We start from the raw sequence: 27,832 nt of genomic DNA, 5'->3' as shown, positions 1-27,832 counted from the left end.
ATAAAAAACGATTTTCTGACGTCTTTTTATCTCAAATACTTTATTTCAATAAATTTGTTGGGTAAAAATGTAATTTCTATACGCACAATACACATGGCTATTATGTATTAGCCCCGTGCTAATTAATCGCTAATAACGGAAAAGTCTGTGAAAATTACAGAGCCAAAATATTTTACAACATAATACTATGAATCCCTGGTTTGTACCACTAGAACATATCATGCTATTTAATCAAAGACTGATTGATGAAATTCAAAAACGCAATAAAGTTACCTGGAACTCAGCAGTTTTCGGATTTGCAATTTGTATAGCCTGGTTTTCCATAACACCTGATGCCTGCCTCATCTTGCAACTGATATCAGCTTGAGAGCACAAAGAAAAAGTGAGCGCCTCAGTCAAGCCTGCTGCAGCCAGCTCAATTCGCAGCCTCTCTGACAATTTCATTGATAACTGTTGTGCACCGATAGTGACCGACCGGGGAAGAGTCTCTACAATGTTGTTATAGCCATATGCAATTGCTATATCTTCAACGATGTCACAATGATGGATAACATCTGAGCGAGTTGGTGGAATGGTAACACAGATCTTTCCCTTGTCGAGATCAACAACCTCAGACCTGTCAAAAGTAAAACAAATGTATCTAGCCATCATTTCCTTGACCTTCCAACAGCAGCAGAATTTTTGTGCAGTGATACAGAGATGATGATGATGATCGAGACAATATAGAAATTTCAGACACCAGCAAAATCTGAAGTTACAAAAATAATGGAAAATGAAATTAGAGATGTCATAGCAAGACTCCCAGATGGAAAATCAAGTGGGATAGATGAAATTCCTGCGGAACTTCTGAAACAACTTGGAGAAACGGGATTGCAGCACATGACGAAACTAATAAACGAGATGTACAATAGTGGGAAAATTCCAGATGACTTCACTAAGAGTATCTTCATCCCAATACCAAAAATAACAAAAACAATGAGATGTGAAGAACACAGGACTATAAGTCTGATTTCACACGCCAGCAAAATTCTGCTACACATAGAGATGTAAAAAAACGGTTTTTTTTGTTTTTAAAAAAAACGAGCTCGTTTTTTTTGTTTTTATTGTTTTTTTTGTTTTTTATTCGTTTTTTTTGTTTTTTTTGTTTTTTTTACCTATTTTGACATTAAATGTCACAATATGCAGCAATTAGGGTAAACTCATTGCAATAGCGTCTCTTTCAACAAAGAAGCAGTCTCATAACTCGTATAACTTACTTTAAATCAGACTATATGTCTGGTATAGGCCTATTTTTTCATTGCAATTTTGTAGATCCCAAGTCTCAACACACGAGCCATAAAGATTTCTCACTGTCTCAAATAGTAGTAACAGTGTCCTATGGTTGGCACATCTCAAGTATTGTCTGGAATTTGGTCGAGCCAGTTGTTAAATGCAGTACCACACTCGTGTACAGTTTCGAAGCCACCTGGGATTTTGGTTAATGGGCATGTTAAGACCAGGTGGTCAGTGTCCTGTTTTTCTACTTAACAAAGGCACTTTTGACCAGCACTCCACACCTTTTCCAGTACAACGCCAAAAGGTTGTTCCAGTTGATGTGCATTTGGTGCAAACTTGATGAAAATCACACAAGCGGTTCTCGAGTTATAAGTGTAGTAACCTTAGCCACTAGGTGGCTTCATAGATAAGGAGCAATAGAAAAATGGCAATATCTCAAGAACCGCTCAACATATTTGGACAATTTTTACCTCTACCCCATGTTTTCTGGGGTGGGCTATCTGTTTATGAACATTAAAACAAGTTTTGGCGACTACTTTTTGAGATAAAAAGAAATTAACCTCTTGTCGTTACGCACCGATAAAACCATGATGCGTAACTTTAAAAAAAAAATTTTTTTTAATCGGGTAGAGGAAAGATTGATGAAAAGTTTGGCAAAAGCAGTGTAGTGCTAAAGCCCCAACTTGTAGCCCAAATCACATTTAAATGTAGTAAAAGATGGAAACATTTTGATGTTTTTTATTTTCCCTGAAGAGGTTCAATACTCCTTTGTGATGTCATAGTCATGTTTGTTTTCCCTTAATCACACCATTGTGCTGTCATAGACATGTTTAAAAGAAGTATGGTTGCACTTATCCATTCAAATTGAACTACTGTAGTTTTCAGGACTTTGAGACTTTATCACTTTTCTGTTTTTGCCAAACTTTTCATCAATCTTTCCTCTGCCCAATAGAAAAAAAATTAAAGTTACGCATCATGGTTTTATTGGTGCGTAACGACAAGAGGTCAATTCTCACTCCTTTTTACTCCAGCGTAGTTCCCAAATAAAATAAGTTTTCATCTTTGATGTTTGTTTTGTATCTTTATCCTGCATTGCGGTAGCCTAATATGGGTAAAACTTTATTCTTGTCAGGAAAAGTATTATGAAGCATTTATTCACTATGTGAACACTGAGCAATGCTGAAAAACTCCACTTTAAAGGGAAATTTTCTTCATTCATGGTTGGTAGTTACTAGCAATAGTTAACATGGGTGGTGGGCATTTAAAAGAAACATTAACCTAAACCTTTTCTGACAAATTCACTTACTTTTGACAGCTAAAAATATCAGTGATAAGATCTCTTGCATTATGTCACAAATGATCTGCAGGAAGCATCAATGACAAAGTGTTTAAGACCTTACAACACACGAAAAGAATACTTCTGCTTCAACATTTATAAAGCATAAACATCGTTGTTAAGCTATCAGTTAAAAAACATGTTTAAACAAGCTATTGGCAATAGCTTGCATTAGTAAATTACCACAAACAAGGGAATGTGTGTTCTGAATACTGCCATCTTGTTTTTGCCAAAATTTTGTCAACCCATTGAGTGTGTACAAAAATAACCAGTAGGCCTACCGGTATACTAACATCGTAGGCTACCTTCCATAAAGGGCACTTCCATAAAAGGAAAAATAAATCAACTCATCTACATTATGTCATGTATCAAATTGCATTAATTCAATGTTTGTCAGGTCTACTGCCATAAACATGCCTGAGAATGAAAAAGAAAGTGAAACAACGTAGGCTATAGGTATAGGGCTATGCAAAAAACATATGCTGCTGCCAAGCACACACACTTTGGAATTTCAGCACACCAATAAAACCAATTTTACTAGTTTAATGTTTTTCAAGAACACTATAATGAAACTAAGCTGCAAATTGTAAAAAATTTGCAACTTTTCCAGAAAAATATGAAAAAAAACAAAAAAAACAAAAAAAACCAAAAAACGCGTGTTTTTTTTGGCCCAAGTTTTTTTTTAAAAAAAAAACGGTTCGTTTTTTTTGCATTTACAACTCTAGCTACACATTATCAAAAAAGAATAACCCCAATAATACAACAAATTGATAAAAATCAAGTGGGATATAAAAAAGGACCCGGAACAAGAAATGCAATCTTCCTTCTGAGAACAATTGGCGAATGGAGAATAGAAATAGGAAAACACACTTACAATCTTACATTGCATACATGCAAAGCATTTGACATGATAAAACATATATACTAAATTACTACAATTGCTCGAAAAATTTAATGTCCCGTTCTTAGAAAGAAGACTTATAAAAAACACTAAAACATACATATATTTTCAACAAACAGCAGCAGTTCGAAGTGGTAGCAGTCTCACAGAATTTTTCCCGATATTCAAAGGAGTTCGGCAGGGATGCATAATTGCATAATGCATAGTGCATACTCTCATCAATATTATTCAATTTGTACAGCGAAGCAATAATCAAGGAAACATTAACAACACTAAACAAAAACGGAGTTAAATTCAATGGTCAAAAATAGTAAGCAACATACGATACGCAGATGACACTGTCATTCTCGCCGACACAGAAGAAAAACTACAAGAAAGCATGGACAAAATCAATGAAATCAGTAAAAAATATGGAATAAAACTCAATTTGAAGAAAACAATGCCGCAATGCCGAATCCAGATTTGGATATTTCAAACGATGTTTACTCTTTTTGTTATTCCCTTTCACACCAACAAGACAAAAATAACAATCGTCAACATGATTTCGTTGCTCTTGCCAAATCATGGGTATTCCAAATTTCATTTGTGAACCTTTTCCTTGCGACCAACTTCTCAGACATTCAACGCAGGTCTTGCACACTTTATGAGGAGCCCAGCTTTTGTCCTGGTCTTCCAACTTGACTTTAAAATGAGAGATTGTAGAATGTCTTTTTGCAAGTGATTCTTTTTGCCTTGTCTTCTGGTGAAGGTTGTAACACAATAACACTAGTTAGGCTACTGTGGCAGTGTAATACAGGTACGGTACCGTACCGGTAGGAAATACAATACCTAGTACGGTAATTGGGGAAAAACTTACCACAGACATTGTGTATGCTGTGAACTCGAATGGGAGGATGATAGTGAATTGAATGTGGAAATGTTTGGCTGATTGATTCTTATTTCAAACAATAATGTTTGTCGATTTTCCTTATTTTTGTGTACGGTACACAGTAACTATTTCCGTAACTAAGCTATTACTTTAATTATTTTGTTTAGGTGAAATATTTAGCTATATTGCTAAGCCTAAGAATGTGTTGCTAATTCAATGAAATTGCTTCTTAGTACTTGAAAATTGAGTTGGCCCTATTTTTGGCCCCTTGTTTTAAAAGTTGGCTCTTTTTTGGCCCTTTTTGAACGTGCAGTTGGCCCCTTGCCAAAGTTACATCTGGTAACCCTGCTGCACAGAGATAGCAGCTGACCCACAGATAACGCCTGAGAAGCCAAGACAGGGAGTTCAAGCCAGCATGGAAAAACCCAACGCTACCAATCTCCACTATGTCCTATTACGATTATCATAACAGGATTTTTTTTTATTTTAGAGGAAATCTGAACCAATTTATGAATTTAGTGTAAAAATATCTCTATGTTCGAAAGTTTATAGCTGTCAGAAAATAATTATATTTGACATTTTACTGCACTAAAAAGGGTAAAAATTGGTCAATTTCATAAAATAGTGGCAATGATAGAAAGAAACTTGATGTGATAAAGAAAATCTGAGTTCATTTTCGGATTCAGCGCCCCAAAATTAGCCAAAATCAGTTGTCAAAACCCAAACCTGAAAAAAAAAGTTGAAATTTGTAGACCAGTGTAATTAATACACAATGATACTAAAGAAAATGATGAAAACTCCTAGTGTCGTATTGGCAAGCATGTTTCAATTTATTTGTTAAGTTAAGATTGGTGTTATTGCACATGTCGATTCAACTACGTTGTGAGCAGAAGATTAAACTTTGTATAATCTTACTTTAAACACATTCTGCTGAGCAACTTGGCAGTCTCTTTGGCCGAAATATCGATTCCTACTTTCGCTGTGAGGTCATCAGAAATAACAATTTCATCTCTATAAAGAAAAATATATATATACAAATTAAAGGGGTGATGAACAATTGAACAACTTGCAATGCATGCATTAATCCAGTGCAAAGGTCGGCAACCTTTTTACCAAAAAAACACTCTGCTTCATTTTCCAGCAGATACGATCAGCAAGGAGTCACAAAATGTACTATGTGTCTTTCGTAGTATTCAAGTAAATGTAAGCCAGAGCAAAGTTTTTCAGTTACCTTCACCACTAATCTCATAATCTCCGTCTGTAAGTGGCTGTCCACACTTAACGATTTTTAGCTGTCATAAAACTAGCAGTAGGCCACTGGTTTGGTATGGGGCTTTATCTATTTATTAATGCTCATCTTCAATGGTGTACTTAGCAGCAAATACTCTATGCCTGTTCAGAAAATCTCTTTCTACGTCAGATTTTAGTTGCTTTCGAATTTGTCCCCACATATTCACGTTCGTCTGGAAGCATAATTTTACAACACTAACAGGTGGCATAAATTGTACCTTCATATACAATTATACCTTGCACAAAAATCAGCGTGGGTAGACTTTCTGTATGGTTTTCATTGGTCCAAATGCTTCAAGTTCAATATACTATTTAGGGGGGAACTTAAACCCAAAGTTTTGCTCTAACCCCCTCAAACTATGGAGACATATATGTATAAACTAAAAACCAAAAATCTTAGGGTTTTATTTGGATCGACAATGCACGAGTACAAAAACATGCCGCAATAAACAACCGGCCTTCCACACTCCGCGGCAGCGAGGAGCAATGCACCCAAGAGCGGTCCACCAGCTTAGGTAGCAAAGCCCAGGCTGGCGATCTTAAGTATCTGTAGAAGAAGTATGGATTGAAAATTTGATGCAACCCGTCGACAAAATTTAGAATGGCAGAGCGAGCCAGTCTGAAAGGTTTAGCTTTCCTCAACGCAAGAAGCCGGCTCGTGACGGGCCGTCGTCGTGGGGGCTGTCCTACAACCTACACTATCAGACAATCTTCCTGTCCTTGCAGGCATCCAACCAGCTGAGATTCGTTGCAAAGAAGCCATTTCGTCTCTTTCTCACCGCACTACGAACCACAACCACTTGCTCCACTCAAATCTCTAAGAGTCTGTGAGCGTGTAACCCCAGCGATTAAAATCGAGACACCCATTTGTACGTGCCGTACTACTTCTGATGAAAACCGCTGAAGACCAATCCATCAGTGCGGCTACCTGGGCAGACCACCAATGGAGCTCGGAGTGGAAGAAGAACTCCTCAAGACTCCAATGTTTCACCTCTGACACTGGCACCCACCCCACCGGAATGTATTTGCCAAGGAAGGCTTGGGTGCGCTCAACCGCCTGCGTACTGGCGACAGACTATTTCGCTCCAACATGCACAAATGGGAGATGGCTCCATCCACTATCTGTCTGTGAGTGTGGCAAGGAGGAACAACTTGCAGACTACACCATCTGTAACTGCGCCATCCACCAGGCTCCAAATGGTGTGCATGGTCTGCGTGAACTGGATGGCGAATCAATTCAATGGCTGCTTGACACCTGCTCAAACATGTAGACTGAGTCGCTGCCACTGCCCAAGGCAAAGCCCCTCAACCCCTGGAGGGGTAAAGAAGGTACAAATGAAGAAGTATCAAAGGAAAATATAGTTCAATTCTATTTAAGGGAAAGGTATTTTGAATAAAAACATTTGTAAATCAGAGTCATCTGTTCCGAATGAGTTTAATTTAATAGACTTTGCACTAAAGATGTGCTCCATGTTTGGTAGCTGGCCTCCATACAATCGCAAAAACAATTTTATCACTTACGAAGCAATTGAAAAGATACATGGAAAAGAATGGCTCCTGAAACCCTGGATGCCTGTTTACGTCGGTCGATCACCAAATTTAAAGCAGAGATTGACACAACAACCAAAAGCAAGAAACCATATTTATTCTTTTGCTAGCTATTTTGTTTTAATGTGGTATGAGTTTTATCTTCTTCACTACTAGCCAAAAATCACTTTTTTGAGTCGCAATCAAGCTGAAAATCATTTTGTATGCTGCTTGTACAATTTTCCTCAAACCTTAATGCGGCCCTTCATGGTCGCAGTCTTAAAAAAGAGCTTGAAACAATACAAAAAACAGAAAGAGATAACTCAAATAATATTACAGCAGTCTTTTCACTGTGGCACACAGTGAACAAAGCATTGAGCCAAGAATGTAGATGATACAGTTATCATTCTTTCAATGTAGTCTTATAAACTAACGTAAAGTGTCAATTTTCAATCCAAACGTCGATAAGCAAAACCAACCTCGATTGTGCTTCAAAATTTGGAGCATGGTTTTCAAATGCCATGTACAACAATGCGACAAGCGATCACTGAAATGAGTGACAAAAATGCTCTCTATTTGCGCTCGCTTGGATAATAATTATCTGGGTCAATTATTGCCAACCAGTGGTGAAAATATCAAACCACTAGGGAAATACCCAAACAATTAATAAATTTTTCATTTTTTTTTTCACAGTGCTTTTTTTTGCAATCTGTACCATATGTCAGAACACATACGGTACAATCACTAAGCATGTGGTTACAACTTTCTTGAAAACAGGTTGCTTATAAATAGAATGACCACTTACTGTATTTGCAATCATGCTAACAGGCCTCGAAATTCACGGCGAACACGGCGGACATGTCCGCCGTCACAGCATGTGATGTCCGAGGGAAGTACCATCTAGATCGGTCATATTTGTCCGCCGAGAAATAACACAAGAACTAGCGATACAAATCGTCATTGCATAGCACGAACAATTGTTGCGAGAATATAATTTTCCGGAATGGCCCGTTTCGGTGAGTCCGATTCGGTGAGTCCGATTCGGTTAGTCCGATTCGGTGAGTCCGATCCCTTAACGGAGAATTTTTCAATTTTTTTTTTAAATTATCGGGTACCGTAGCCTAATTATCATTGCCGTTTTAGGGTTAGGGGTTAGGAGTTAAGGTTAGGGGTTAGAAGTTAGGAACTCACCGAATCAGACTCACCAAATCGGACTCACCGAATCGGACTCACCGAATAGTAGCAGACCCATAATTTTCAGCGGATTCTAGCGTGCATATAGAAAATGTGAATACTGTATCCCTCAACTTCCATTCAAACAGGAAAACTTTCGACTTTTACGTTGTTTCAACGATTGATGACATTGAATCAGCGTAACAAAGAGCATTGTGACGCAAGAAGCCACACGACCACGTTCGGTGGAAGTTAATCAGTTATGCGGCGAATTTAGCAGCCACACGGCGCTTTGGCTCTTCAAGGGCTCTGCATTTTACCACCCTTGGGCAGTGGCAGCGACGCGGTCTAGATGTTTGGGCAGGTGTCGAGCAGCCATTTAATTGATTTGTCATCCAGTTCACGCAGACCACGCACACCATTTGGCGCATGGTAGATGGCGCAGTTACAGATGGTGTGGTCTGCGGTTTGTTCCTCCTTGCCGCACTCACAGATCACGCATGGATGAAAGATGTTCATGTTGGTCTGATGAAAACCTTAGAGTGACTTCGCTGAAATTTAAAAAAGCCTTCTATAGTTACGTAGCTATAGTTCTCAAATGGCGAAGAATTACCAAGATGAAGTAATTAAGCATGACGATCGACGCTAAAATTGGTGTGTCCGCTGTGAAACTTAATTTGTCCGCCGAGATTGCTGCTCAGACCGGACACGTTTGTCCGCCGTCAAAAAAAAATGCATTTCGAGGCCTGTGCTAATATTCAAATAACCAATCGGCCTAGCAAAACTGCATGTTCATTAATCACACAATGTCATAATTTTGCAAAACCAATACCTGTAAGGTAGTTGTGGCGTCATTGCAAAAGAACCATCAGGATAATCCACTTGAACAGACTCAACAGTAAATGGCTTTGCACAGTAGGTTGAAAACATGGTCACTACTGTGTCCAATGCCACATTAGCTTTGGTCAAATCTGTGGCAGTGATTTCAATAAATATATTCTTTGTAGTTAGTTTAAGCTTGGAATGATCTCCATTGATTATAGGCGGCATAGACAGAATGACACCATTTTGATCGTAGATGACTGGATAGACAGGGCTGTCTTGAATGATAGAAAGAAATCCTTTTAAATGAGTCTCTTTCGAATACAAGTCCATTAACCCCATGGCATCATATTCTTTATCTTGATTCAATGCAACAAATTTGATATCTTTCGGAGGCTTTGCGTCGTAGATAAATGGGCCTTGTATACTATCTAGATCATGAGTACCAATGGACACTAAAGTTCGTTTGCGACCAATGTTGTGATGAAGCTTGTCCTGTGTATAATGTTTACATCAAGTTAGTACTAGCATATTGTACTACAATAATCTTGTACCCCATACTGGGGGGGGGGGATTATTTTAATTTGTAGTTTAGCCCTGATTTTAAGATACAACAGTATATTCCAAGAACTCTGGTACCATTTTTTTGAAATTGTCGTCCCTATATACGATATGGGTAACATGTTATTGTTGATAATAAGCTTAGCTAATAATGCAGCCTTTTCGTTTTGGATGGAAAATAATTCCCCCAAAACAAACGTTGAACTTGTTCATAGAAACTACAGCCACTAGATCAGAGGTCACCAAACTACGGCCCGTGGCCTGCAAACTGATTTCATACGGCCCGCCACGTGCTGCGAAAATAACAGCTGCACTACAACTGTTCAGGAAAAAAGTTACCAAACTTTTTGTAAAGGACTGACGTTGCTGTTGAGCTACCATCACATTGCACCTTTATGATTAGGCCATCACAAATGGGGACAGTCTAGGCCAAATTTGGAAAGATGTAATGTTTTTTCAAGAGCACGATGCCCTGTAGTGTATCACAGTCAGGGAATAACTTTTCCAGCAACCTTTCGATTTTCATCACAACTTTGCTATTCTACCGCTGACTTTGTTATTTATTGTGCTCTTCTTCTTCGTCGTATGAGCTTTCTTCCGGACTATATGTTTGGGCAATTAGGGTGGGCTGAAAAACACTTATTTTTGAATTAAAAAAAAAGGTGTTCTAAAAAGCTGCTAAAACAACCTAGAAATCATTTCCAAAATTTTGGGGGGGTGGCCCCCTCAATCGGCCGTGCCACCTAGCCCAAAAGATCAAATCGCCATATCTCGAAAACTACTTGGGCTGGAAGGGTCAAACAAAGCTCAAATGAAGGATAAACACTAAGTTTCTATCTATCCTAAAAGATGTTTTTATCATAGTTGCACTACAAATTATGTTATTTCAAAAAAACGCTTTTTATGGTAAACTTGAGGGGCAAAATCATAGAAACTGTAAATTATTAAGTATATTAGTACTGCGGAATTGATTCCTGTGCCGATTTAGAGCAGAGCAGAAATACCAAATAATGAGAAGTTCTTTGAACTTGTTAATAGGGTGTACATCAATGGCAGAAAGGATGCCACACTCTCACTTCTTGAAGCAGATAATGACAGGCACTATCAAGCCACTGTCTTGGAAGAACAAAGTTGTTGGTGAACCAGGCTAGTTTTACTTAACATATTTTTCACCTGAAAATGGAAAAGGAAAAACTATTGCAAATTGTGTATATGAAGCTATGGAAGGCACTGCATTGAAAACAAAACTTGCAATGGTAGGACAGATGGCACTTCTGCAATGACTGGACCCCATTCTGGATACCTAAGATGCCTGGAAGTACTTCTTAAGAGACCTTTGCAGTGGTTGTTGTGCCTTTTACATGCAAATGAACTCCCTCTGCGCCATGTCTTTGCAACTCTCGATGGCATTACCAATAGTCCAGATAGTTTTACTGGGCCTATTGGAAAAGCCATTGACTCTTGTGTTTCCGATTGGCCTGTGGTCACTTTTTCTTCTATTCTCAATCAAAACTTTTCGTTTTTGCCTACCGATGTTAGTTACGATCCCAGTTGAGATCAAAATTACGCTTACAAAATTTGTTTGGCAGTGATGGTTGGATCTGTTGACATAGACCTGAAGCTGATCGAGGTTGGTCCAATTGTGCACTCAAGGTGGCTAACTCTGGCTTGTCGCATCTTACGTTTTTATACTGCAACAGAAAATCCCTCAACCAATTTGGTGTTGCTAGCAAAATTTTGCATGCTGATATATTTTCCATCATGGTTTGAAATAAAGCAAAATCGCAAAATTACACATGGGTCAGAAAACTTCTATAATATGCTACAAAGGGTCATAAAATTTCCAAACAAAAAGTTTCTGATTGCCTTTGAAGTTGTGCAAAGAAATGGCTTTTTTGCACATCCTAAACAAGTTATTTTGGGGATGCTTGGACACGAGAATGAAAGTATCCGTAGGCAAGCTGTAAACAAAGTGTTGTCCCTGCGTGGAGGGATCCCTGAATTCAAATTAGGCAACCACAACTTTGAAGGAGGGTTTCTGGAACTAGAAGATCAAGACAGGCAGAGCCAGAGGGCAACAAGTTCAGTTCGTAAGTTTTTAATTCCGAAAATCAATGTGAAAGCAAAGGCATTTCACAAAATGGTGAACCTGGATTTTCCTGGCCTGCAAAAACCTCCTCTAACAAAGACGTCTCAGTGATAGTGGAATTGAACAAATCAGACAAAGTCCATTGCAACTTGAACATCCTTGCCGTAACCAAACTGTGGAAAGACATGTCAAACTTGTATCTGAAGCATCCAGTTCAGTTGCAACATTTGAAAGAAGGGAAGGGATGATACGACAAAGAATCCGTTCACGAAAACTGATGAAAATGTTTGACAAAAAAACAATTCACCATGTAAATTAACAACAAATTGAATAATATTTATCTATTCTATATAATAGATATGTGATGCAGGATTGAAATGTGCTGATGCAAGGTGCAGTTAAATGCGGTTCATACAACATACATAGGCCTATGAGTTGGGATGCATGCCATTAAGTAGTCAATGTGCCCCATAAATTATTGACGGCTATCATAAATGAACAGCTACTAATTTCAGAGAAAAACGGAAATGTATATTATGCTATGTTTTCTTGCTAATTTGTGTCCAATTTGCTCACTGGTTGTAGAAAGTATATAATATATATAGTTGATATACAGACGAAATCGGTTAATAGTATACTGCTTAAACGTATCAATCGTTTATTTGAATCAAAACCTGAAATCCCAAACCAAATCCAATCTAATGTTAAGTAAAAACATCGGTTAAGCGTATACCGCTTAAAAGAATAAGTCGGATAAAAGCATCAGGATTTGCTTCTAGTTTGCCTACTTCATTCATTTAATCGTATAATTGTATCCGTTAGCGAAAAGAGAATGTCTCTTTTTTGCTTCGCATAATTGTCTGCAATGTTCAAAGGCGAAATGAAGCAAAGGTGAGACAGACGCAAGCGATCAAAACAAAGACAAGTGTCCCTGTAATCCCAGGTCATAATCTTATGTGCTAGACATCGCACTACAAAGAACCAATTTTCGCACAGCTGGGCTTCATTAAAACAGAAGAGCACACAAAAGGAATAATCACACTTCCCAATAAAGAAGTTTAAATGCTTTTGATGTCATCGGTCGGCGACTGGCCTTCCAAAGAAAGGACACGGACAAATTATTTCGGCTTGAGAGGGAAGTGTTGAAAAGAATGTCTAAAAGTTTAAACCAGAAAACTGTGGAGAATTTTTTTTTAAATCGCTGAAAAAAAGTAGACTATTGTTGTGAAATGCAGTGCGTAATTTCATTTGTGCAGTATGGTTCAGTTGAAGAACATTGCAAATTAATTATTTTACCAGACATGGCAAAACACTTGAAAAAAAAAACCTTTGCGATTTCAAAACAAACAATGAGTGTGAGCTGTGTTTTTCCACCATACCACTATTTTCGTAGGCCCTTTTCCATACTCAAAACTACACAGCTGGTACAGAGCGAAAAATAGCCCGCTTGAATCAAAATCTTCAACGTCAAAGTTCGCGTTGTGACGTCACAGAGATCGGTGATATAAAAGATTGCCGATTTGCAGTCCGATTGCTGCAGTTTGCAGAAAAATGCTTTGATGGTTCTCCCAGTCAGCAAAGCTGATCTTTTTTACATTGTTTCAACGTCTGCAGACAATAAATCAATGTAAAAAAGACCAGTTTTGCTGGCTGGGACATACAGCGTAGTGGTATGTTAACACAGAACTAGGAAATTCTTTAAAGTTTAACCAGAATTGTAAACAGTTGTAGGAAGTATCAGTGGTAATGTGCGTTGCAGCCTAGTCAGCACAGACGTCTTCTCAACATTACGCCCATTCACAATAAACCTTTTTTTAGTAAATTGGTTAAACGAATCAATCGTATAATCGTATCAAAATGTCTGGCAAATACGTGATTCGATTAACCGATTTCGTCTGTAGTTGTTCCCCATTACTCATAATTTGATGATAGCAATAATCATGTCAAATCACTCGACTTTGCAAGTAGGTAACTGAAAAGGCAATGCTGGATTAATTGTACTGTATAATTGATGACTTTGTACTTGTAACACATTACAGGAGAAACTAACTGCTTTAAATTCTATGTTGTTTTTGCATGCTTTGCAAAATATTATATACATTACATGTCAAGTAAAACCATTGAATGTTATATATATAATATATATATATAGTATACATAAACTGAACTATTAACTCTACAAAAAGAGTGCTCAATACCAAACACATGGCCAAGCAGAGAAATATAATCAAACAAAATTACTAGTACCAAAAACCGTAACTGCCAGTTTCACCCTGTGATGGGATTTTCAGATAGTTCTTGAATAAAAACCATATGAATCTCATCATAGGATGAAACAAGCTGTTAAGGTTTTTTGGATACTATTAATAGTGATTTTATTTGAATATTATAGTCAAGTGGGGCAAAAAAATGCAAAATTGACAAACTTTTGATTTTCTCACTGAAAAATCGGCCAAAAAGTCAAATTTTACCCTCTATTGATCAATATTGATACTCCATTGATGTATCCAAAAAATTGGAGCATTATGTTTATTCTTTTTATTTTTATCGAATATTTTGTGTTGTTTTTTTTTTCCCCCAGTGTTTGGGGCAATAAAAACCATGCATGGGGTAAAAAAAAACAATCAATTTTTACAGCAAATTTTGTTTGTTAAAAGCAACACAAAGCAGAAGAAATAGGTATAATACAGATGAGGATGAAATTGTAACATCTTGTTCAAACAAACAAAGAAGTTTATGCATTATGAAGTCCATATTTGCTTAGGAACACAAGTTTTTCTTTTACTTCTTCTCCTTCGGCAAAACCAAAATACGATTTTGCATGTCCGGCAGCAGTTTACACTGCAGTTGAAAGGCCCCAAAAACAATTTTTAACATTTGAGGATATCTGTCCTCCTTTGCTGGCCAGTCCCAGTACACTGCATCTTCTAAAGTTGATTTCTTGTGCAAAAACTGAAATTCAGCTTGCTCAATTTTTCCATCAACCTCGTCTCCAAAGACCTTCAGAAGTTTTTCCCAATAATATGTTCTTGGCTTCTCCCAAAACACTGCAAAGTACTTTCCAACTTGCTTTTTGCTTATTTCCAATTTAATTGTTCTCTTTTCTTTCCTCTGTTTATTTACACTTTCTTCAGTTAGAACTTTTCTCTCTTCCTCTACATCTTCCATTCCAACAACTATGTCTTCTCTTGTTTCGTCATTCATTTCTTCATGTTCATTGTCAGACTCTTCTACCATCTTATCCTTTGTATCTACTCTCCTCCTGTCTTCATCCATTTGTCTTTAAATTTCTCTCTCTATCCTTTTTTTTCCTATTTTCTCCTCCTCCTCCAGGTCTTATCTTATTTATTTTTAACTTTCTTATCTTCGTAAATTTATTTCTTATCTTCGTCTGCGTTCCTTTTCCTTTTCCTAGCTTTTCTCTTTTTTGCAATTGTTCCATCTGCTTCAAAGTTTTCAACTTGCACTTTATATTCTTCGTTTGTTAAAATGCTTGCATTCATCTTCACTCTTCTTCTTGTCATTTGTATGTGTCCCCTTGATGTTAACACACTTTCTATCAAAACCGATTCATCTTTTGGCATGTCATGCGAGTACTTTAGGATTTATCTAATCAGAAATTATCCTGAAACGACACTACATTGCTCAATGAGACGACCTCAAAGCTAATCATATTGATGAAGGGCAAGTCAAGTTAAAGCATTTTATTTGCCTCAACGAAATTTCCTATTTGCCTATATACGAAACATAATGCTACCAGGACTGGTTAAACTAACACTGAACTGAGACTTCTGAAACTGGTAAATGATTAGAAGAAGGTTAAGCTTTTGAATGGCTACTTGGCAGAAGTTCAACTAGTGGAATGGTACACAAATCAATTAACTACAAAGAACAACACAAAATGATTGGAGTGTGAAACCTCACGCTTAACTTCACTTGCCCTGTCATGAATCATCAGTACCGTACAGTAGGATCAATGTATTTACTAGAGATCAGGAAACTGATGATGATGGCGTATGAGCGATCTTTCCAGGCTAGATTGGAGGGCAGGAAATCTTCAGCCACTCAGAAGTCTCATCGTCCAGGACCGTCAGACTATGCGCACCGTGTGGAGGCCGGTGGGTTAGGCAGTGGTGGATGACATGGTCTGCGGTCTGTTCCATGGCACCACACTCACATTCTGATGAAGGAGCCAGGCCCCACTTGTGCATGTCCGAGCGATAGCGGCCGACGCCAGTTCGCAGGCGGTTCAGCCTGACCCACGCAAGCCTTGCGAGGGACATCCCTGGTGGACGGGGATCGGCGTCGGGTATGTAGTCACGGAGCGTGGAGGTGTGATTTTGCCACTCCGTGTTCCACATGTGGTTCGTCCAGTGTGCCGCACTTAAACCAAGTTCTTCTGCGTTCTTAAGGAGTTGTTGTGCGGCAGGCACAAAGGGGCGTCTTGATTTCGGTACCCGAACATTTTGCCGAAAGACATTTTGCCGAAACCCATTTTGTCAAAACCCATTTTGCCGAAAGACATTTTGCCGAATGGACATTTTGCCGAAACTCATTTTGCCGAAAGGACTAAATGCCGAATGGACAAATTGCCGAAATTATACAAATGCATTACATGTAGCCTATTACCATTGCATAACCTAATAACACATAAATGTCATTCACAAACAGATTTCACTCACAAATTATGTGCGACAGCGCGTAAGTATCCGACAGAAGTGTTATATGTATATAAGCAAACGTCTAATAGCCTACTGATCTCCAAAACCTGTGGAGACTGCATATATACTTATAGATGAGACTTGGTATCACTTCAAACTAATACTGATTTCCAAAAACTGTGGAGACTGTATATAAAGCAATTTTTAGGCAAACAACAGCAGCAAAGTAATTACTATTTCAAAGCCACTGCTTACATGGTAACGAGACTTGGTGTCACTTCAAAATAATTAGCCTAATAGTTCAAAGGCACTATACTTGCATAGCAATGAGACTTGCGACTTGGTGTCACTTCAAAATAATTACCAGTTCAAAGGCACTGCTTGCATAGTAACGAGACTTGGTGTTGCTTCAAAGTAATTTTTAGGCAAACAACAGTAGAAAAGTAATTATTCTATTTCAAAAGCATTGCTTGCATAGTAACGAGACTTTGTGTCACTTCAAAGTAATTTTTTTCCAAATTGTTTCGGCAATTTGTCCATTCGGCAATTAGTCCTTTCGGCAATTAGTCCGTTCGGCAATTAGTCCTTTCGGCAATTTGTCCATTCGGCAAAATGTCCTTCGGCATAATGTCCTTTCGGCAAAATGTCTTTCGGCAAAATGGGTTTTGGCAAAATGTCTTTCGGCAAAATGTCCGCGCACGTTGATTTCAGCCGCTGCTTTATGGGTGGTGGTTTCTTGAATGTTGCATGGAGGAGATGGTCGGGGTCCAAAGCGCGGCGAGCGAGAGAAATCGTGGCTCCTTTACGGCGTAGCTCAGCGGGTTGGATGCCTGCTAGGATGGGTAGGCAGTCCGTTGGAGTGGGACGCAGGCATCCAGTCACAGTACGCAGTGCGTCGTCGATGGCGGTATCAATCTGGTGGGTGTGAGAACTACGACACCAGACCGGCGCGCAGTACTCAGCGGTGGAATGAACAAGGGCTAGGGTAGCTGTACGAAGAGTTTTAGTACCAGCTCCCCAGCCGGAACCCGCCAATCGCCTCAAAAGTGCGACGCGTATAGATAGTTTTTTGCGCAGTGACTTCAAGTGCCGGCGGTACGTGAGTGACCTGTCCAGGGTTATGCCGAGGTATGTAGGTTCGGCACAGTAGGGCAGGCGTTCCCCATCAATCTTGATGTTTATCTCACGCTGTGCCTCCCGGTTGTCAAGGTGGAAGGCCGCCGACACTGTCTTTGACTTGCTGAGCTGTAGCTTCCATTTCTGGAGGTATGCTGATAGTGTTTGCATGTCTTGGCTGAGGTTCCTCTCCACTGACTGCCAGTTTCCTGCTGAGTGCAGGAGTGCCAGGTCGTCTGCGTAAGCATATTTCCTGGAGATGGTGGGGGGCAAGTCGTAGGTGTATATATTGAACAGGAGAGGAGCCAAGACTGAGCCCTGTGGGGTGCCGTTTTTAAGCCGGCGTAGTCTGCTTCGACGACCGCTACCGATTGTGAGGGTAAAACTGCGGTTTTGCACAAGTTCCATCATCATATGGACCATGTGTCTGTCAGGGAGCAGACGGAGTAACTTGCAGGTAAGGCCGCTATGCCATACGGTATCATAGGCAGCCGTGAGATCAACAAACACGGCGCCAGCCTTCTTCTTAGCCGAGAAGCTGTCCTCAATGTCTTGGGTCATAAGTGTGACCTGATCTACGGTTGATCGTCTGTGTCGGAAACCAGCTTGTTCACGGGGGAGCTGCGGATCTATTACTGGTTCGACACGGGCGTAGATGAGTCTCTCGAGGATTTTGAAGGGGATGCAGAGCAGTGCGATTGGACGGTAACTCTTCGGGTCCCCTGGGGGCTTCTTCGGCTTAGGAACTGCAACTACAAGGGCTCTTCTCCAGATTCTGGGAATTTTCAGGTTGTGCAAACAGGAAAGGAAGTTTTTTAACCAGGACTTTAAGGAGGCAGAAGCATGAAGTATCAACTCCGGACATAGGTGGTCAGGGCCCAGGGCTTTACCTGGCTTTATGTGCTGGAGGGCGGCGGAAAATTCTTCCGGGGTGAACTCACCCAAGATGTTGTCCCCGTCTGGGGTTGTTACCCTCCAGAGGTCCGTCATTTCTTGCAAGACGGATCTATCTGATTCACGGTCTCTCGATTTGTATTTTCCGTTCTCCACAAGTTGTGAGGCGATGGAATTTGCTGAAACGGGACATTGTTGACAAGAGGCACGTGATCTGCCAGTTAGGTTGTTCAGTGTACTCCATGCTATGCGGCTGGAGTGCGTGAAGTCGATTGATTCAACGGCTTCTGTCCAGCGCTCCTTCCTCTTTAAGTCCAGCCTTGCCAGCAGAGCTGTGACTGAGCTGTTGGTGTCATTGCCCTGAGGGGCGTGGAGGAAGTCGGAGTAGAGGCTATCGCACTCCTTATCCCAGCACAGTATGTAGGTCTTTCGTCGGCTGCGGTGGATGGATTGTTTTGCCGCTGATGTTATTGCATCACAAAAGTCCTGGTAGGCTTCTTCCACGTTGTTGGTGTGAGGGGTGTTGGGAGATACTGTGTGGCTTCATTGGTGAGGAGGCTATAGTACTCCCAGTTAGCCATTCTGAAGTTCCATCGCTTAACAGGCTTGCTCGGGACAGGCATTATGAGCGTTGGAGCCGTGATAATCGAAGGTCGATGTTGGGACCTGGGGAACTTCTCTAGCACACGTCTGCCCGGTTGGCAATTATCGGGGTCATCACTTGCAAAAGCCAGATCGGGGTTTGTACCAGTGTTCCAGCGTCTGGAGAAAAAGCTCGCTGCACCCTTGGGATCGTGCAGTAAAGTGAAGTTATTATTGGCTGACCATGAGGCCAGGCTTTCTCCGTCAGTGTTGGTGGTGTTGTATCTCCAGTCAACGTGGTGGCAATTAAAATCGCCAGCATAGAGGCTGGGTTGGGGGAACACTGGGATGGCTGTTGGTGTTAAGCGTGAGGGTGGTGGCTTATAGACATTGATGATGTGATAGCCTGATATGTCTATGCATAACCACTCTATCTCCGATTGGGCACTGGACTGGTCTATTGGCGTCCAGCTCAGTTGCTCATGGACAAACGTGGCGAGGCCGTGTTTCTCGCTGATGGTTGCGCCTGCGAGTGTGAAGTTGGGTAATACCAACTTATCCACAGATGTGCAGTGGGTTTCCTGGAGGAGAATAACGAGTGCCTGATGTTTTGTGGCCAGATACTCGATGATGCTGAGCTTGCTGGCCGTAATGCCCTCGGTGTTCAGCTGCAATACGGTGGGTCGTTGGTACTTTTCGACAGAGGAGCTGCCGCGCCCTGAGAAGGGCGTTTCCCTATCCACCCTGCGCTGAACATGGGCCTGTTTTGCTCGAGTGTGACAAGCTTCGCTTCGCATATCTTTTTTTTTAAAGATATGGTACTGACGAGAAGGTGCTTGTTCTTCCCCCCCTGAAACAATGGAAACTGAAACAATGCAAGTAAAACACTAAAATGTTAGTTTAATTCCTTATATAGCATCCAAAATCGTTTTAAAATGAAATTTATTAAAGATGGGGTAAAAAAAACAAGCACAGGGAAAATAAAAACAACTGTTTTTTTTTGCCCCAACACATTGTGTAGTTTTGGGATAAAAAAGACAACATAGAATAGAATGAAAGGTTAACAGGAATCAAAATTGAAGTACTGGAGTACAATCACACTGAAATATCATGTAAATACACATAAAAAGATTGTGATTGTCAACAATCGTTTTCGATCCACAAAAAGTTTAGTAAAGAGCAAAAAAAGTTTTTTTGGACAGTTTTTAGGTCAATTTAGTGATTTGCATAGTACTTGAAGATTACTTACCTCTAAACCTGTATTGTATGCTAAAAAACTACGCAAATAAATGATGTTTCTAACCATGCAAAGTTTTAAAAAAAAATCATTCTTAGGGGGAGTTGGGGGGGTTGTCCTTTTTTACCCCAAGTACCCCTATGTTTTTTTTGCCCCAACTGACTATATATGTTTTTGCTACATTCCAGACCGAATGCGTCACCAAAGTGAAAGTTTCTACATTTTTTCCAAGACTTAAACCAACGCACGCAGTGGGCCGGTACCCCCCGCCAGTCAAAATCGACCAATCTGGCTGTATCTCAGCAACCGGTAGGCCTAGAATGCTCAAACTTGGCTTTGAAGAAGCAGAATGCATGGTTTCCTATCTAACTTCCAGAGGGTTTTGGGTTCTAAACCATTTAGTTTATGAAAAAAATGCAAAAAACACATTTTTGACCAAATGTGCACCCCATAAACGTGTAATGTTCAACTTTTAGTTTAGTATACAACACTAATTGACTAATGACACAAAATTTAAAATACAAGCAACTTTTGTTTAATCATAGACAAGCCTTATTACTTTTGCACTTTGGTTTACCACTTAACTTTCAACCACTGACCAATGTAATCTGTTTTTTTTTTCGCTGCTTGACTTTTCGGTCATTTGTCCGAAATGACTTGAAAATATTTGGTCATTATTTATTTCGGTCATTTTTTCTGATGAAAATATTTCCTTTCAAGTAGCTGATACAAACCAAAATTTGCGCTTCCTGACTAGCTACAACATTAAGTTTGGCTGAGAAACATTGTTTTTTTTCGGACATGTTGACCGAATTGTCTACATTTTTTTTGGACATTTTGCTAAAAAATCGGTCAATGACCGATAAATGACCGAAAAAAACCCCAGATGTAATTACCCATTAAATAATTCAAGACAGTTTTTTTTTCATTTTTCGTATTAGTTTACCACTTAACATTTCTTAAAAATGATTGTGTGGTTGTGTCCGGCTTTTTGGTGTACAATGACTTCTTGGCCATATCTCAAACTTTGGAACGGTAAGCATGAGTGACTTTGATTGCTTTGTCCAACTCTTTCTCACTACTTGGAGCAGAAGCCCTTTCCTCAACATCAGTGACCAACTGACCATGCCCAAAACTCTCTCCACAACATCATTTGTAGCAGGCATGTTCTGTAGCAGAGCTTTTAACGATGAAAACTCCTCCATATGGTGCCAAGATCTGAGACTTTCTTGAGAATGAGTTCAAAAGAGTCTGGTTCGATCAAGTCCAGCAAGCGAGTGGAGTTTAGAAATGCATTTGAACTAAGTCCTTACCAGTAACGGCTCTCTCAGAACTTGATCGAAATGTTTGCATCTTTTGCCACATTCGGACCTTGGTGGATAACTGGATATGCTCACACGATCACTTGCAAAAGCAAACACAACGTGGCGCTCAATGAGGTACCACCGGTGCAGGTTGAGTTTCGTGCGTGTAGTAACAGCCATTTCAAGGAAAAGGTCCAGGTAGCCTAAGTTGCTTCTTTTAGAGGTGAGCTGAATAGCATTTTTGAGTGTTCCACATTTCTAAGTCATACGGTACACTGCAGCATTAGTCGAACTTGGGGATGTAAACCAATATTTAACATAAAAAAGTGTTAAAAAAGCAGCCAGTGAATATATATTTCCAAGGCCACAATCTTTTGTAAAAGCTGGATTTTCTGATAACTGCTGCTTGAACAAGGCAATTTGAATGGTATAAATGATCTTCGCCATCATACGTGCTAAACACACTTGGAGCCTTGAATGTATAATATTGTATCCACTATCCATGCCGAAAAGTACCACCAAGAAAAAGAATGGACAATTTAGCCAACTTTTTGTAATCTTCTCGTATGTTTATTCCATTTTGAAGCCAACTGAATAAGAAATCTAAAACTGATTCTTTAATTCTAATTCTATTCAATTTTCTGTTGTTCGTTTGGAAAGTTTCATAAACTTAAACATTTATATTGTTCACCCAAACTTCTGCAAAGCTTTTAAATACAGCTTCATGTGGTGATTCTGTGTCACCGTAGACCACTGAAGCTGCTCCACCACAAACAAGCTCCAGGATATGTTGCCTGCAGGCTAGTTGAAGGATACTGTGTCCTATATGGCTTTGAAATTGAACGGTGACGCCACTTTTCTAACCACTATTTACTGCAGTTGTGTCAAAAACAAGACCCAAGACTATTTTTATGTCGAAATTGACAGCATTTAGTGCTTCAATCACGTTTCTTGTTTCATTCTTTGATCCACTTGAATCTGTTGTGTTTATCACATCAACCAACACTTCTGCCTCATTATTTAAACATTTCAGTACCACTGCAAGAACTGGCTTCTTTTTTCCAGTATGTTAACGCTTTTTTATGTTAAATATTGGTTTACATTTACATCCCCAAGTTTGACAAATGCTGAAGTGAATGACTAACAAATGTGGAACGCTCTCACAAATGCCATTCCTAAAAGAAGCAACATAGGCTACCTGAAAAAAAAAACAGATTACAGTGGCCAGTGGTTGAAAGTTAAGTGGTAAACCAAAGTGCAAAAGCAATAAGGCTTGTCTATGATTAAACAAAAGTTGCTTGTATTTTAAATTTTGTGTTATTAGTCAATTAGTGTTGTATATTAAACTAAAAGTTGAACATTACAGGTTTATGGGGGCCACATTTGGTCAAAAATGTGTTTTTTGCATTTTTTTCATAAACTAAATGGTTTAGGCCAGGGGTCACCAACTTTTTTTGCATGCGGGCCACTTTGGCACTAAAGAGAGCTGTGGCGGGCCGCACTAATAAAATTTTAGGTAGGTTGACTCTTATGCTAGAAAAGAACGCATTTCGTACCCAGCATTACATGTTGTTACTATTTATCTTAGAATACCGCAGCAAAAAAATTAGTCGAACAACGCTACTGCCAGGCCAAACTCCTTTAACAACACTTTTGACTTCTTTAACAATGCCTAATAAACGAGGCCACTTGTTTTGCACACTTGTAGCGAGGCGAGCGATTTCATCAGAATACCCATCGCCAAGCAAGAGTGGTGTTGTTACTTCGCTTCACAAAAGATATCTTGCAATTAACAGTTTCAGTAAACATGGAAATGTTTTGACACATCGCAATACAGGCAACAATAGTGACCTGTAAACATATCAGTGAAAAATAGGCTCCAAAAACAGGGAGAAAGAAACTAGGCACCATGAAACAAACGCTTTTAGAAATCACCGAAAAAACGTTTCTATCGTAAATCATGAACAGTGTTCCCTCTAAAAAAGCAATGAGTTGTTTTTTCATCCTTTTTGTGAGAATCTATAAAACCGTCTTTCTTTGATTATTAGACAACTGTCACTTGCGGTGCTATCACCATGGCAAGAATTGTTGATTAACAACATTTTGCAGTACCAAACTAAATATTTTCATAATACAACCAGAAGTTGTCTTATGAAAATACAACCATAATACAACCAGAAGTAATACAACCAACACCTGTCAGAAGATATTTCATTTTCTTGATACAACCAGAAAAAGTCTTTAAATTTATATATAATATTTTGTCAATTTATTATTAGGGGGGTATGTTAAAATTAAAAAAATCTCAGTACCCCCAAAATTGTGCCACTGGGTGTAAAAAAATATGTTATGAAAAAAATTTTGGGTTGCTCCTCCGGGAACTCCCCGCTACCGGGGGGTCTAACGAGCGAATTCCAAAATGCATGGGATTTGACACCTAACTTTTGAACCGGTGGTCATAGAAAGCTCAGACTAGTCTCAAAAGTTTCGTCTTGAAAAGTTAAGATAAGAATGTAACAGTTTCAGAAGTGTCAGGTGTATAGTTTGGCCCGTAAAAACCAAATTTGGCCCAAAATGACCCATTTAGCCTACCGCGATGGTACAAAATCGAAAATTTGGCAATAATTGGCCTTAATGAGATGGCAATGGGCCTAAAATTTTTGATTAATAAGCTATGATAGGGTTGTAACATTTTTTCATGAGTCATATATTTGCCCGACTTGACTATGCTTCAGGCACATCATTTCCTGCAAACATCAGAGTGTGTTACTTCTTTTTCGTCAATTGATATGTTCAAATCGACATTGCCAAAACCAACAATTCTCAGCTCGATCGATGTTTGCTTGCAAGAACACTGTAACGAAGTTAAGAGCTTGCTTGCTCTATTCCTTCAATCTTTTGCAAAAGGCTTGGCAACTCAAAAAGGGTCTCTGTTTGGTTTTGGTCCTGCTGCAAATGAGGACACAGGATCGTTGTTGAAAATTGGATGGGCAAGTGATGATGTCTTACAGAAACTGGATAATCTGCCAGTCCACAACCTGGGTGAAGAACGTAGTGTCGGATTAGCGAACTACAAGATAAATGTATATGGTAAAAGAAATCTTGATGCAGTCTCCAGAAGCGTAGTTCTCAATAAAAGCACAGATTTACTTGAAAATATTCAGAAGATTGACAAAAAGAAATGGGAAAAACCAGTACAGAAATAAGACAGCAAAGAAATTAGACTGCAATGGAATGAAAAGATGAAAGCTTATGAAGAAAAAGGTTACTCTAAAAAAGAAGCTCTTAATATCAGAGCAAAGTAAACTTGCTGATTTAGATTTCCTGAAAGCGCAAAATCCACCAGGGCCTTTCACCACTTCTGAGGAAGTGAGTGCTTACCTTCAAAGTGATGCTGTAACAGATCATATAAAGAACAAAAGACTTTGCACTGAAGTTCGCTATACAAAGAAGACATGCCTCTCCCTAAAATCAAGTGCTTCAATCTTCTGACTGAAACGAGACTATAAAAATTCCAGATTTGAAGACTATGCCAACAACCTTATCAGCTAGTTAGATAATTCACGTTCATGTGCAACTATAACAATGTCAGACCTCCAAAGTGTGCTTTCTGCTATGCATTTGCTTACAGAGGCAAATTCAAGCTCCACATCAAATGACCAGCAATCTGATTTTGCAGCACCAGCCTATCAACTTGATGAGTTCGTAGCTGCCATCTGGATTGAAGGAAGCTAATAACACTGGTACTTTGCTAACATTGTTGAAGTTGTGAATCGTCGTCGTCGTCTGAGCTTCTGGGGCCGAGGGTCTATCCTTTTATGGGTCTATCCTTAATATTTATCTTGGGTCTATCCTTAATGATGATACCTTACTACTTACATACTTCAAGAAGGTTGGCAACAGTAGAGATGAAGAAATATGGATTTCCCTGAAAATCTTGAACTTCTTGTTACTGTGTCATATGTCAGATCTGCTCGAATCAAATGCTGTGTTTCAAATGAAACAGTTCAACTATTGAATGAAGCTCTTAATGACAAGATAAAAAACACTAATTTGATATCTGGAACTACACAATACTTCCATAACATTGGACCTTTGAAACATAACTATTATTATTATTTATTTGCATCAGACAAAGCTGTCCATATCCAAAACAAAACAACGAAATAATACACAAACTGCAAATGCACAAACAAACTATCATTTAATATTACATAGCATCCTGTTCTTATTATTTTACCAGTACATTGTAGACACTACAGCAATACTGAATATATATAATATGTCGCATTGGTAACTGACACGTACATATTATATTTATATTCCAAAAGAGCAAACATGGGCAAGAAAAATAATGACTGGCTGTAGGCTATGCCTATATTACAATTTTTACATTACCCAAAACGTCCCTGATTTTAAACGTAATGACGTCATATAATCAATCAATTTTCTACAACTAGACATGCATATGATTCATTTGAAAGTACTAATTCGAATCATAACGTTTTAAACAAAAAATTACCCCGGTTTCAAACTTAGTAAGGTAAAATTTTGAATTTCATACAATCGCGATAGGCCAAATAGGCCGTTTTGGGCCAAAATGGGCCTGTCCATACACCTGACACTTCTGAAACAGTTACATTCCTATCTTAACTTTTCAAAACGAAACTTTTGACACTGGTCCCAGCCTTCCATGACAACCGGTTCAAATTTTAGGTATCAAATCACATGTATTTTGACAATCGCTCATAAAACCCCCCGGTAGCGGGGAGTTCCCGGAGGGGCAATCCAAAATTTTTTTCATAATATGTTTTTTTACTACCAGTGGCATAATTTTGGGGGGTACTCAGAGTTTGTACTCAAAATTCGTCTTTTAACATACCCCCCTATTATTATACATTGAGTTGGCACACCGATCTATTTTGCTAACAAAAACTTGCTTAAACGCAGAGATGTACGTATACGCCGCAAATTCTACGTCGCATACTTGCGGCGTAGAATTTTTGTTTACGCTAACGCTTGTGGCCACATTTTTTTGGTTAGTTTGCGCTTGAGGCTACGCCGTAAAGTTTTCACGTTTTTTTAGCGCATAGCGTCAACGCATACTTTTTAATGTATTTTTTTTTCGCTACAACACGCGAATACCTTCCAGCGCTGCAGTTGAAAGAATGTTTTCAATGGGCAAAGACATATTGGAACCAAAACACAGCAAAATGTCAGATGAACACTTTCAGATGGTTGTGTTTCTTCGTGGAAATTCAAAATAAAACTTGTTTGTTTCGAGTGGTTTATACCGTGTGAATGTTTGGCACCTAGCAAACAAAATGAGTTTACGCTAGTGTATGCGCTAACCCTGACGCCGCCAACTTTTTTTACAAGTTACGTTGACGCATACGGCGTATGGTTTTTCGAACATTTGCGTTTACGCTGACGGCGTCAATATTTTTTGTATGCGCGTACATCAGTCACTGCTTAAAGGGAACACTGCTCTTGAAACACAATAATGGTGAAACGCACACTAGTGTTTACATGACATTTACAAACTTAAAATAAGCAACCCTATGCTCACAGATAATTTCGAAATTCGAAAACAGACGTTTTAATCAACCACTGGGACAGTGTGGCTGGTTATCGCATTGAAATAATTTTAGTCGACCCCCACCTAGAACTACAATCTGATTGGTTGGTCGGTGGAATCGTATGCAAAGCGTAAATATGCTTCTTGGAAAGTATTTTTTGCCTTCATGCTCATTAACTCCCCAAGAAAAGTATTTTTGGTTATGCTTGTACTTGTACGCTAATACCTTCCGCGGGCCGCCCATAACAGCTTGGCGGGCCACCATTTGGTGACCCCTCGTTTAGACCACAAAACCCTCTGGAAACTAGATAGGAAACCATGCATTCTGCTTCTTCAAAGCCAAGTTTGAGCATTCTAGGCTTACCGGTTGCTGAGATACAGCCAGATTGGCCGATTTTGACCTGGCGGGGGTACCGGCCCACTGCTAGAGCGTCAAATGTAAACCAACAAAACTTGGCAAGGTGTCATTTTGGACTACAATGCACAGGTCTAAACAAGAAAAAGTTTAAAAATCAAAATTTAGTTTTTTTGGGTCACCCTACTGTCCAGGATTACACCGAGGTAGGTGGATTCGGCGCAGTATGGCAGGCATTCGTCATCGGTGGTAATGTTGATCTC

At 39.3% G+C, this 27,832-nt stretch overlaps 1 protein-coding gene across 4 annotated transcripts in view; it reads right to left on the bottom strand.

Moving 5' to 3' along the window:
- Window positions 1–27,832, bottom strand: part of LOC145771718 (phenylalanine--tRNA ligase beta subunit-like) — a 66,885-nt gene that overhangs the window by 13,809 nt on the left and 25,244 nt on the right. For 3 of the 4 annotated variants that reach the window (XM_082583447.1, XM_082583444.1, XM_082583446.1), the window contains exons 3-5: window positions 9,203–9,687; window positions 5,296–5,391; window positions 274–616 (exon numbers count right to left, since the gene is read on the bottom strand). In XM_082583447.1, the coding sequence (XP_082439573.1) occupies window positions 274–616; window positions 5,296–5,391; window positions 9,203–9,687 (924 nt within the window). The remainder of the gene's footprint in view (window positions 1–273; window positions 617–5,295; window positions 5,392–9,202; window positions 9,688–27,832) is intronic. The other variant, XM_082583445.1, reaches the window with a different exon arrangement.

Source organism: Aplidium turbinatum, chromosome 6 (genome assembly GCF_918807975.1).
Source record: "Aplidium turbinatum chromosome 6, kaAplTurb1.1, whole genome shotgun sequence".
Classification (NCBI taxonomy): domain Eukaryota; kingdom Metazoa; phylum Chordata; class Ascidiacea; order Aplousobranchia; family Polyclinidae; genus Aplidium; species Aplidium turbinatum.
Note: the sequence above shows the minus strand (reverse complement) of the source record. Positions and strands in the feature narration are given on the sequence as shown.